Here is a 13,609-nt window from a genome sequence, read left to right as displayed (position 1 = left end):
TCCATATGTAATCTAACTGCTTTTGGTTACTGATACACATATTTTGCTGTCGTGTGTCAATTAATGAAAATCTGGAGACAAAGAATGTGGCATACAGTGGTTAGAGGTGTCCTGATTTGTCTCAGTTGAACACAGATTTACGTCACTCCACATTATTTGAATATCAATTAATCAATCACTGGTTTATTTTTTTCTCAAATTATCACGACAAATATATACTCTGGTACATTACATGGAAGTGGAAGCGAAAGACCTTATGAGGTCACCAAGTTAGCTTCCACTCCGGCAGCAGTATTTTACAAAAAATTATTACCAATGAAAATTATACTGAAAACACTTACAGAAAATAATGAAACGTTGAATAAGGTTACAAACGCAACGTGGGGGTTAGTAAATGCAAGCCAAAACATGAGAAAATTATATATGAACATAACATAAAAAACAAAAACACAGAAATCAAACAAAACACAAATTAGATCCCAAAAGCTGTCAGACATGTTAGATCAATTCCACTGAAAAATACACAATGGAGTTGCATTTAGCAAGAATAACAACCGACCAAATACGTTTGATATTGCTTTTTAAATGAAAAAGGAGACAAACCTTTAATTTCTGAAGGAACCTTACCCTGTTTTTTATTTTTGCTGAGACATTTCGGTCATTTGTCCGAACTGACTTATTTTTTATTTATTTTGCCTATTTTTTCTGCTGAAAATATTTCCTTTCAAGTAGCTGGTATCCTACAAACCAAAATTTGCACTTCCTGACTAGCTACAACATTAAGTTTCGCTGAGAAATGTTATCGTGTTTCTCAGCGAATCTTTGAAACAGCGTTGTGTCATTTCGCCCGAATTGACTATATCTTTTTAGTACATTTTACTAAAAATCGGTAAATGACCGATAAATGACCGAGAAAAAAAAAACAGGACCTTACCCCATGCTTAGGGTCTCAAGTACTGTAGCATTTTTTGGCCGGAGTTATTATTAGTTCTGGATAACAAATATTGGGATTTTATCTTGTGGCGAGGATTATGATGATGTATATTATTTAAATCATTAAAATAAGCACTGAATCAATCAGGTAGAAGTCCACTTTTATATTAGTGCATAAAATTGGCAAGCTCAATTTCAACTAAGTCATTAAGCTTGGGAACATCAAATTTAACATATAACAAATTTACTGGGATATGTCTGGGGTAAAATAAACATGCTCTAAGAGCTTTATTTTGAATGATTTCTATGGGATGTAAAATAGATTTATCAGCCCTACCCCAATTTATTAATGAATAATGTAATTTGTAAATGAGATTGAAAAAGAGCAAAATAAACAACACGCAATGTACTAAGTAGTACAAAATGTCTGAGCTTATATAGAATTACACAAATTTTTATTTAGCTTTGTGCGAAAACTAGTTAAATGTGATTTCCATGATAGCTTGTTATCAAGGGTAACACCAAGATATTTAGGCTAATTGAATCTACTTGTTGAATAGGATTTTCATTAATATAATACTTAATTGAAAGGATTTTTACATATTATCAAGAATGCAGTTTTTGAATAGTTAATTGACAGCTTATTTTGTTTCATCCACATATCGACCAATTTCATTTCTTCATTTACTTTTTTTTCAAGGCAAATTAAGTTTTTATATGTCATATGTAAATTGGTGTCATCAGCAAATAATGTTGTTTTAAATCTTAATAAGTGGTTACCCACAAGCACTGGTTACAAAAAAATTCCATCTGCTTGATTTAGCAATTATTTCTGTCATTGATGGGTAGCATGTGTGCATCTTAAATTGATACAGATTTGGCTGCTAAGCCAGATATGTTCTTGAGTATATGTTATGGGTGCGGTCTACCAAATATCATTTGTATCATTTAATCGTAAGTGAGCATTAAACGCTTACATGTCCACATACATACTGTACCAATGAAGTATGTGTGGTGTGTGAAGGAACTTGCTGGTGTCTAAGCCAGGAATAAACCCTGTAGCTCTTGATGCAATGCGCAAGTTATTAAGTCCTGTTGAAGCATACATTACATTAGATGAAATGAAAGGTACTACAGTATGATGATATGCTTATTCCATGTACGGTACCTACTTTTAATGCAATACACTAATCAATTGTCTGCAAGCAGTACGTTCAGGGCTGCGATTTTTTCTTTCTTGTCGAACGACCAAAAATTCTACGGTTGTTTGTCGAATAGTAATATGACGTCACAAGAATCAGATTATAAGCATTTGGCCGCGAGTTACCGCACAATTTGTGTGGTATCAGAGTCACTTACTTTAAGTTTTTAATCGCACGCTGGTTGAGTGATTCCATCTACGACGGCAAAAACATTGCCGTCGCCAAATCAACACTCCTTGGATTGCTGCGACAATTGCTGTGTGCTTTAATGTTTAATCAAACGAAATTTTATGCGCTTCTTCATCGCGTGTCACACGGCGGTAGCCCAGAGCATCACGCAAGCTATTTTATGCGCTGACAATGCTCTTGTGAACTGTAAAAAGTTTGCAACCTTTTAAATACCGGCTTATTGTTACGCAAAAGTTATTCTTTCATCGAATGCTTAATGTTTACCGGTGTCGTTGCGAATATAAATCATCGTGAAAGAAGATACAGTTTAAAAGTGGAATTTACCTGCCATAGATTACACTGGTCTACAAAAAAAGAATTTTTTTTTGCTCCATGAACTTTGAAAACTGATTTAGAGTAATTTTGAGGTGCTGAATCCGAATCTGACCTCAGATTTATCCTATCACGTCAGGTTTGTGAAATATGATAACAACAAATTGCTACTTTCGTCAAAAGTGGAAGATTTGGCGTTGCGTTTACCACCAACATATGCAGTGCTGTAACGAAAGGTTAGTGTTAGACAGGCCAAAACAGCCTAAATATGGTTACTGAACAAGCATTGCCATAGGCTTGCTTAAATCTTTGTGCTTTCATGCAAAACATTGACGGGGGGAGGGGGTCAGTTACACTTACAGCCTCCCTTTTAGCTTGTTATTACTGCCTTGTTAATAATGTTGCTTAGAAAACAAATTGGTATCAAACTTATAATTGGTAGGTGTATTTCAGCTACTTATGCACCACATGGCCTGGATTTCTGGATCTTGCACAATGTGTATGTGCAATAAACGCAACGTCAAATCTTCCACTTTTGACAAAAGTAACAATATGCTGTTATCATATCTCACAAACCTGATGTGATAGCATAAATCTGAGGTCATATTCGGATTCAGCAACCCAAAATTACTCTAAATCAGTTTTCAAAGTTCACAGAGCAAAAATCGTGTAGACCAGTGTTATCAAACAGAAGGAAAAGTTAGTGTGGTATTTTGCAAAATTTGTAAAGAATTTTATGACGGAAACAAATCGGAATTAGAAAAGCTACGGGGTCAAGTTAAAAAAGTAGTACAAAATTAGATAAACAGTCGGCAGAAAAGAAAAATAATGCTTCTGATCATATGGCATTGAGCGTTCATGAACGGGCAGTTTTGTGTCTTCAAGTATTCCAGTGACGATGCGACAGCTTCATCCTCCCATACAGCGTCTTATGATTCCGATTCTGACAGCTAGTTCTTTATCAAACAGACTCGTAGATTTCTAATTTTTCACGAACCAACCACGAACCATTAACCAATCAGAAGCTACGCTGTTCATGACGTCATCAAGGTTGCGTTTAGGAAGAACCAAGGAAAAACGCAAATTCTAGCTAAATCAAATCATCGCTTTGCCGTCGGTTGACTTGGCGCAGAGGGTTAAGGCGGTGGTAGTCATTTCATTGACGTGGGTTTGACTTCTACCCCTGCTATAACTGTTTGCCCGCAGTATCTCAATTGTGCTGAAATTATGTTAGTGTAAACGTAAATCGAGGCAATCATCTCGCAGTGAGATATTAATTTGTTACCGGTACCTGGTTGAACAATTAACGCTATTTTATGATAATTCAAAGTCGCTAGATGTCGAATTAATGTAAAACAAACGTAAATTTTTTCTTGGGCATTGTTACGCAGGCAGCAAAATTTGTTATTTTTGCATTGACTTCACGTCTGTAGACGTTGAATCAATGTAAAAATGATGATTTTTGCTGTCTGGGTACGCAATGTAACTCACCAGGAAAATTAAATAGATTTGTGCTGACTCGAACGTTGAATCAACCCAAAATTAACTTACTTTTCCCCCTGAGTTATTTAACGTAACAGCGTGCGTATCGCTACTTTTGGTATTATTGCATCACTACAAATCAAACAGTGCGGTCGTGACTCGTGATAGACTACTCTAGTATTGTGTGCTTTTGTGAATGCAAATGCAAAATCGCCCATTACGCAATCACAGAAACTCTTTTAGTGGAAGGAAGCCGAGTTGCAACCGTGTTTATCTGTCTACTATTCTTTATTCACATTGCAAAACATTTCTGCAATCTTGGTACAACAAGTGCATAAGTCAGACATAAATACAAACTGGCAAACACGTTGATAATTAAAGTAGCCTACTTCGGTTATTTTATCTATAAAAGAAACCCGTTGTGTCGAATAGCACAAAACGTGTGTGGCGAAATGTTTGATGCCAGGCGTTGGAACTTCGATCAAACCATTCTCCCGCAGTGTTCAAAATGGCGGCGCTGACGCCTTGGGAGTTTCTCGTGTGAAGCGTCGCTTTTAGACCTTGCTTTGAAGTACCTGGCGCAAGAAAGTTTACGTAAGTCAGCACTCTTATGATTGCATCACGTGATGCCCCCCCCCCCCCGATTGTTTCTCGACCTGACGACGTTTACTCCTCTCTCAGTTTTTTTTTTCCTTTTTTTTTTAGTTTTTTTTTCGTAAGGCACAGCGTTTGTCGAATAGTGATGGCGCGTGTCGAGTGACCTCGTCACCGAAAAAGGCAAAAATCGCAGCCCTGAGTACGTTGTTGATGGTTGTTTTAACGACTTCTCAATGTTTGTTTTAGCCAGTATTTGATGTTTTCCGGTAAGAGAAAACTTGGTGATGAAAAATTGTGAATTTGTTGGGTTGGTGGATTACGGTGACATGAAATGCGAGGAAAACCGGCTACACACATTGGCTATTTAATTTTATAAACACGTAGGCTACAAATAAAGTTATCAGTGTTGCCAGACCGGTTTCAAACAAACTAAAAACTTCTCCCAGTTTGGCTCAATCTTTTTATTTCAGAATTAAGGTATAAGATTTTCAATATATGCTGTACTTTGTTTTTTGTAGTATTTTGTTTTCTTGAGATTACTAACAATTTACTTTAACATGAGCACCAAGCAGAATTTGCCAAGGTAAGTTAAACAAAACAACTTGTTCTTTTCACATACTGTGTTATCTTTCTTTTGGTGCAAATAAGTTGAATGACCACACCATGTTGAGTATCTTACCTTCAACTCAATCTTAAAAAGTTGAATGATAAACACTGTCACTTAACGTTAGAGCTGAGTATTTTTCTATAATTCTAATAGTAGAATTGGTGCAAGATGCTTGATTTTCATAGATTGTATACTAGCTTGCATGTTCCCTTTCGATAAACTTTATTTGTTTTTCAGTCAGAATGATGGCTATAGTTCCAGTAAAGTTCAAGAATCAGCAAACTACATAAAAAGCAAAATTCAAGCTGTTCCCAAAATAGGAATCATTTGTGGCTCTGGTTTGGGAGGCTTGGGTGATATAGTGGAGAATAAAATAATTTTGAGTTATAAAGAAATTCCATCTTTTGTCGAATCAACAGGTACAGTACTACCTCAGACATACTATTCAAAATCGTTTTTAAAAAATTCTGTTTACAAGAATGCATTTTAAAGACTAGTTATTGTTCATATTTCAACTCAAGAAATCAGGCAAATACAGATACCGTGCGGTTGTGGATATGTTCAAGTCTCAACACATTTTTGTTGGTCTTGTTGTGTGACATAGTCAACCAAATTTTCTGCAAAAGTGGACCTTGAACGGAAAATACTTGGGAAACAGTGAAATATCATCTGAGGCTGACATATGCCAAATGGCATAAATGCTCATTAATTACCTAATTTTTAATCGAGCCGCTAGATTTACTCACAAGATAAAAGCTGAAGTACATTCACTCCGGAATGGCCCGTTTCGGTGAGTCCGATCCCTTAACGGGAGATTTTTTCAATTTTTTTTTAAATTATCGGGTACCGTAGCCTAATTATCATTGCCGTTTTAGGGTTAGAGGTTAGGAACTCACCGAATCGGACTCACCGAATAGTAGCAGAACCCATTCACTCTGCCTAAATTACCACTTGCGATTTCTCTAAAGAAATAGAAGCGGCATAGAAACGGAATGAGAGCGGTCATTTTCGAAACGGTCGTCTCCGAAGCGGCCACACTCGATCTCAATCCATTCTTTCTGCTGTGTGCTCATTGTTCAACTGCTTTCTACACATTTAAGAGGCAGCAAGAGAAGAATAATGCGTATGAAGATGGTAACAGAAAGGCTTCACTTTCTGCCAGTGGTATATCTGGTTCATAAACTACGATAGTTGAGTACTGACACCTAGAGATTTTCCGTTTCTGCATTATAATTTTAGGCTAATCTGCATTATGTTAAATGTGTTTTAGTACCAGGCCATAAAGGTCAACTTGTTATCGGTAAAATCAGTGGAAAAGATGTTGTCTGCATGCAAGGACGATTTCATCCATATGAAGGTTATCCTGCTTGGGTGGTAAGAGAATGTGAATTGTTTTTAAAATGCTGTAGTAACTTCAGTTTTTTATCTTTTTGTTTTATTTCTAAAAATTATTTTACGATAACCTTTTTGGACTAACTACAAATATTCTACTACGTACACTGTAGTGTACCGTACAGGTCATGGAACAAGATACTTAAGGTAATAGAAAACATAAATATTGTGTTTACGATACCTAATTTGCACCAAACTTTCTGCTAGGTTGGATTTCCTGTTCGCGTTATGAAACTTCTCGGAGTTAAAATGATGTTTGTCACCAATGCTGCTGGTGCAATCAACCCAAACTTTAAGGTGGGAGACTTTATGCTGATTAAAGACCACATTAGCATCCCTGGGCTGGCCGGGTATAATCCATTGAAAGGGCCCAACGACGAGAGGTATTTTGGACGTGTTTTTAAAACAGTAGATGGTTTAAATAAAAAATTGCAAATTAAGAAAACAAATTAATATTCTTGATGTCGATGTTGTATTTTACACTGTTGTGTTAAATTGCTTTCATGCTGAAACAAGTCATGAGCCGGGTCCACGACATTTTTGCAGTTTATTTAAGCTTACACAATTGTTTCACAGCTTTGGTCCACGCTTTGTATCAATGAATAATGCTTACGACACGAAATTACGGGCATTGCTAAAGACCTGTGCCAAAGAATTGAAGGTGGACACGTACTTAAGAGAGGGCGTATATTGCAATGTATGTGGTCCAACTTATGAAACCATTGCGGAAATAAGAATGCTGAAGACTATGGGTGCTGACGCTGCTGGTAAGCATTCGATTCCCTACTTTAATATAGCCATTGTTTGGTTGGTTATTAATAAGTAACTTTTTGAACGCCGTTAGTAAGAAAAGGTTCATTGCCATCGATGTGAGATTTACTTACAACCAGAAAGTTTGATGACTTTTTATACTCAACTGCATATATTGTAGTAGCATACTTTATTTTAAGAATTTTTTTTTCGCTGCACAGTTTCTTAGAAAATAGTTAGATAATGCCATATGGCATGAAAAGTACGAAATTGCAAACTTTGCAAAAGTCAAGCCAAATTGTTTTGTTTCAATAGCGCCATATATAAACAAACAAGCAGAGTAAATAAAAAGTAACAACAATGCGTTGTAAGTTACGGATGTTGTTTATTATTATGGCGCAATCAGGCTGGTAGCGAAAGACCATAAGCGGTCATCTAGTCAAAAGCTTCTTTTCCGGTTACCTCGCTCTTTGTTTTGCTTGCTGTGCATCACAGTTTCATTTAGGTTACTGTGCAAAATCCAATTTTTTTTTGTGAAATTGACGAGAGACGATAACCAATCAAGTTGCGTTTTAATAAGTAAAAGTAAAACAGATGAAAAATATTAGAAAAATTTTTTCATAAATGATCTGATAAAAGCCCAGCTGACGACATAAAAGAAATCGACTTTGTGTTTTGTATGCGTTGTTCATGACAAGGCTGCGGAGTCGGGTAAAAAATGTACGACTCGGCTTCAGTGTTGACGGATTTTTTATTTTTTTTAAATTTAATTTCACTTAAGTTGTGATCAGAATTACAACTTTGACTTTTATAAAAGCTATCAAGAACAAACCCATCCATCTTCTAGTGAAGTCGTTGCTCTCAATACGAAGAACAAGGCTGTAAACAAAAAATCTATTGCTTATCGTTTTGTAGCAAGTCAGAGTCCGTCTTTTATTTTAACGACTCCGACTCCGGACACGCCAAAATCCTTTCTACTCCACAGCCCTGGTTATTATTTGGCCAAAAACGCTTATTTTATCACTGCGCATTTCGTAATTTATCACTGCACATAATGGTTATCACTACGCCTTAGAATTAACTACGTGTAGTAGGCCACAGTATTTAGTATTGAGACTGTTTTTGGGGTGTAAATTTTATTTTGTCATTGATAGCGATTTTTTCGCTAACTAGAAAAAATCTGCCACTCTCACCATTTGAAAACAAACCAAAGATAGAATATGATGCAAATCTAAAATACTAAATCACTCAAATTAGTTGGTTGTCTTGTGTTGATTTGAAGTGCAGTTAAGGTTGTTCAAGCATTATAGGCTACAATGTCATGTTTCTGCTTTTTCCTGCAATATAACACTATGGCATATTGGCTCTGACGTTTTTTCGCCAACAATCCATTATGACGGATTTGACAATCCCCCCTCTGGATTAGTGGTGTCAAACTCAAGAAGACTTTGGGCCAAAATTTAAAAATCGATACCAACCGTGGGCCAGACTGGTTCAGCATGTATTGCAAAATGTATTTCAAGAAACATTCATACCATAAATCAGAAACTTACACAATACACACACTATATACAGTAGTACTTGATTAGTCAATCATATTCAAAGTTTAAAAAGTAAATTCGGATACAGTGATATCTGGACTCAAAGAAATATCAGTTGTACTCCTTGCTTAAGGTTTTCACTAACTTTTTCGGAGTAACGAAAGAAAATGAGTTTATATTAAGTTTAATATCAATAATATCAACATCACGTCGCTAGACATTCTGCCTAGAATTGCTCCTCCCAACATCAGAAGAAACGTGACCAGCAGAAAAGAAAGATCTTGTCAGGATATGGATTTCAAACACCAACTATATGGCCAAACTTCAGCACGCAGGCGATTGAAGTCAAGAAAAAGTTTCCTTGTTCAGTTGTCCCACTGGGTCAAGATGAGGTTGCCGCCAATGTGCGGGTCCAGTTGTGGAAGGAGGAGCTGGCAGCCGGGCTGACACCGGCCAATATATAACTCTCTCCCACAGAAGGCTTTCCTCCCGGAAAGCGTGAACCCTGGAAGTATTAGCGATGCCTCAACCACTTAAGAACTGGTATTGGAAGGTATAAGTCGTTGATGAGACACTGGGGATATTCTTTGGGAGGCACGAGTTGTAAATGTGGACAGGAGCAAACGATGCAACATCTCCTCGAATGCTCTGTCCTAAAAGCAAGATGCTCTGCACAGGATTTTGCCGAGTTCAACGATAGAGCAAGAGCTTGTGTGATGCTCTGGACTACGACCGTGTGACACACGATGAAGAAGAAGATTAATTATATTATGAAAACAAATTCATAGTTTTTTCTCTACAATCTAAACCTTCAAAACATTTGGCTAGGCTAACACGCACAACAGTATTTCAATAAAAGTTATAATGTATGTCGTGGAACCGGTTTTCGTCCAATCGGACTTCCCAGCACAACTAGCCCGAAAAAAAGGCTAATTTACATATTAAATAAATAAAACTTCATGTTCAAAACCTCCATATCTTTGCTTTTTTCTTTTTCCTTTCTTCATAGTTTTGGTAAATAGGCCAAATACAGAAAATATTGCAACAATTAAATACTAAAACTGTCCGTACACGCAGTACCGTAGTGAAAAGTAGAATAACTAAGATACATTTTACAGGTAGAATTAAGAAATGCTTATGTCGGTGAAATCTAGAACATATGCTTCTATTACATTATCATGCTAAACTTGCATTATGCAAAAGATAAAGCAATCAATGTGTTAGAAATAGATAACAAAGAATGGAAAACTAGAAAACCGTATCTATGATCAAAAGTGACTATGATAATTAATCAAAATCACTTTTGATTAATTATACTATCATATAAGTTAAACCTATTTGTAGTGCAGTGTATTGGCAGGCCAAATTTAAAAGGAATTTAATGCCACCATGCCGGTCATAAAATGTTGCATCAGCGGCCTGATTTGACTTCTTACCGGAGTTTGGCACATGTGCTTTAGAGCGTCACATGACGCTTAAATTGCCCTTTGGTCGATCATAAGTAATGCTTTTCAACTGTCCAATAGGAATGAGCACTGCCCAGGAAGTGATCGCAGCCCGGCACTGTGGGATCACAGTGGCCGCTTGTTCCCTGATAACCAACCAGTGCATCACGGAGTACGACACCGAGCAGAATGTTTGTCATGACGAGGTTTTGGAAACGAGCAAGCTTCGCGCTAAATCAATGGAATCTCTTGTGTCGTTGTTCTTAAAAAAAGTTGATTTGTAATGGCTTTCACGTAGGTTATGTTGTATCGTCTTGCTGCTCGTCTACTGGGTGATTGCAATTAGAAAATATGCAGTGTTTCGATTTTATTGTTACACTTCTAATTAATTTGTTAGCTGATTTTGTGTTGTCTAACTGTTCCTTCATCTTTTTTTGGCTTTATTCCGACTTCAAGTGGGGTCGCCGGTGCAGATTGCAGTCCTCCACATCAGTTTGTCAGCAGCATCTTCCTTCTTCACTCCCACTTTTTCCATATCTTCTGTCACACAATCTCTCCATCTTCATTTCGGCCTTCCTCGCTTTTGTTTTACCAACTTCCAATTGTCTTATTCTTCTTCCGACATAATCTTCGTCTCTCCTTATGATGTGGCCTAGTCATTTAAGAGTGTCTCTCTTGTCTTCCAGCTCTCCGACTTGCATTCGTTCTCCAATAATTTCATTCCTTACTTTGTCCTCCTTGGTCAACCTCAGAAACCATCGCAACCTTTTCATTCTGCCACTTGCATTTTCCTTTTCTGTTTTTTCTTCAGGGCTACCACATGCATCCCATACAGCATTGCTGGTTCTTTTAGTTTTTCCTTCAGCTTTTCTGGCACCTTTCTGTCACACATGAATCAAATGAATTCTGTTATTTTCTTCCACCACTCTCCCCAGCCTGCCTACTCTTCGTCACCTTTCCGTCGCTCGTTCTGTTCTCTTGAACTGTTGAACCAAGATATTCTTACAAAAATTAATTTGTAATGGCCTATGCCTGTCACGTATATTGTATCGTCTTGCTGCTCGTATTCCTTCATAAAAATATTAAATCGTTATGGCCCATATGTTTTCTAAAAATTTAATTCTTCCATGGGCTAACAACCCTACCAGTTATCTGCGTTTCTATTTGGTAACTCAGTACCTCATCAAGCACATTACAGAATATGATACGTTACGCTGATTTACTAAGTTATGTGGCTTTCATTATTCATGTCACGAAAGGAAAAGAAATGCGTGGTCCGCCATTCGGCCTGTGTTGAGTCTCTGCTTTTGGTGCAAGACAAGTAAATTCAAAATAAAATATTGAAAGTTACTGAGAAAAATTGTTAATTCTGCTATTTTTGTGTGCAACGCTACGTTAATATCCGAGTTAAAGTTACACTGACGATATCCTTAAGATCTATTTATGTAGCCTATAGACGATTCGGCAAATTCTTTATTGCATGTTTAGTTACGCAACTGAAACAAAACTGTCAAAACACACAGTCTTTCATCACAGCTAACTACCTACCGATGTTTATAAAATCATGAAAGCAATTATTATTCATTCTTAATTAATCTGCACAGTTTTCCGCTTTTCAAGGACTGCAGACAGATGCCATCGAACCCTTAACTTTATGATTTTGATAGCCTATTTATATTTTTTTCAAAAAGCAAAACAATTATCGTACGGTATGCAAATTGAAATTTTGACAGCGGTGTTTATAATTTACTGCATTAGGCTACCTTCTTGCAAGTTCTTCATATTTGGAAATGACGTGGGGCTAAAGGCTACAATAAATTTTCAGAGAGGATGATAGAAACACATGAGGCTACATTAAACTATGGTATAAACTTTTTTTTGGAATATTTGCGTTGTTGAGACTCCGGGCGCTGCTCTGGCCCCCTTCCCCAAATATGTTTTTGATCCGCTGCTGTTTGCAGCTAGGACTTGCCGGAGTTGCAGGCATACGAGTTTTCGCTACAAAGATGTAACAGATATGGGAATAGACGTAGTTGAGGTGGTTTCCAATAAACTGTTAACACGAGGCAGCGGAAGAAAGTTGATGGACATCTTATGTTGGTTGAAAGTTTATGGTTGAAGAAAGTCACCTCTTTACCAAAATTGTATCTTATGTTGACAAACTAAATTGCGTCAAGATGTATCGAAGCGCAATGAAGATTCCTAGCTGACTGATCATTGTGGAATGCGAGTGGCTTTTCTGATTAAACTAAAGCGGTGGTTGAGATCAAAAATTTATTTTGTATTGTTGCCACGTGTTGAAACAGGCAGAACGAGAAGTCGCGCAGTACCCATCGCCATCGGAAATGCAATTGAACAAAAGGGTAATTTACTAATTTAGGGTACGAGAATCAAGTCATATCAGGCTGAGTAATTGTGACGTCAGAATGACTATGAGTGAAATTTACTAAACTGTGGCCAGTGATGCCAAAGTAACAATGTTAAGCTAAACTTGAAAGTTTAATTTTTTAGGTTAAATACATGAGGGTACTGCACTGTATAATATGACACAAAAATGTAGGAATCAGTTCTGTTTGTTTTTATTTCTGATCATCACAACGAAAAAACAATATATGACAAACACAGCAGAGGCTAAAACCTCAATTGCTAAGGTAACAGGGATCAGTTAGTCAGTAGATGTAACAGAAAATATATTTCGCACTTGCTAGTGCATCGTCAGTTCTGATGAAGGGCCTTTTTTTGATATTTGTCCCTTTATCAGAACTGACAATGCACTAGCAAGTGCGAAATATATTTTCTGTTACATCTACTGACTAACTGTTACCTTAGCAATTGAGGTTTTAGCTTTCTAGATATGGAACAGGGATCGTTTCAGAACAAGACTAGGTCAGAAAGCGAGGCAGACTCCGACTCAGCAGCAGCCTAGAGCAGTTAGCTAACATAGCAGAGGTCTAGAAAAAGGTAGAAGCAAAAAAACGCGGACGTTATAACGTGCATGATACCAAAGCAGGACAATCAGTTTAAAATATGGCACGGTCTCAAGGAATGCGAGACCGCAGTTGATACAAAGGTCTCGCTTTCAGTAGTAATCCAAAGCGGAAGAGTAAACTTATGGTAGGCCTATCCAGTGGCTCCGAGAGGGGGGGGAAGTCGGGCCAG

At 37.2% G+C, this 13,609-nt stretch overlaps 1 protein-coding gene across 1 annotated transcript; it reads left to right on the top strand.

The window, feature by feature from the left end:
- The first annotated feature begins 5,183 nt into the window (after nt 1–5,183).
- Nucleotides 5,184–12,582, top strand: LOC145778611 (purine nucleoside phosphorylase-like). The gene is made up of 6 exons (XM_082590136.1): nt 5,184–5,298; nt 5,560–5,741; nt 6,593–6,696; nt 6,922–7,097; nt 7,291–7,481; nt 10,532–12,582. The coding sequence occupies exons 1-6, from the start codon at nt 5,273–5,275 to the stop codon at nt 10,732–10,734; spliced, it is 882 nt and encodes a 293-aa protein (XP_082446262.1). The 5' UTR covers nt 5,184–5,272; the 3' UTR covers nt 10,735–12,582.
- The last annotated feature ends 1,027 nt before the right edge of the window (nt 12,583–13,609 follow it).

The sequence above is a fragment of the Aplidium turbinatum genome, chromosome 10 (genome assembly GCF_918807975.1).
Source record: "Aplidium turbinatum chromosome 10, kaAplTurb1.1, whole genome shotgun sequence".
In the NCBI taxonomy this organism is placed as follows: Eukaryota; Metazoa; Chordata; class Ascidiacea; order Aplousobranchia; family Polyclinidae; genus Aplidium; species Aplidium turbinatum.
Note: the sequence above shows the minus strand (reverse complement) of the source record. Positions and strands in the feature narration are given on the sequence as shown.

What these genes read in the sequence shown, in the direction of transcription:
- LOC145778611 (XM_082590136.1), top strand. Translation starts at nt 5,273, where the DNA reads ATGAGCACCAAGCAGAATTTGCCAAG. An exon ending in AAGGTTATCCTGCTTGGGTG is followed by an intron (nt 6,697 to 6,921) that starts GTAAGAGAATGT and finishes ACTTTCTGCTAG; the next exon opens with GTTGGATTTCCTGTTCGCGT. An exon ending in TATGGGTGCTGACGCTGCTG is followed by an intron (nt 7,482 to 10,531) that starts GTAAGCATTCGA and finishes ACTGTCCAATAG; the next exon opens with GAATGAGCACTGCCCAGGAA.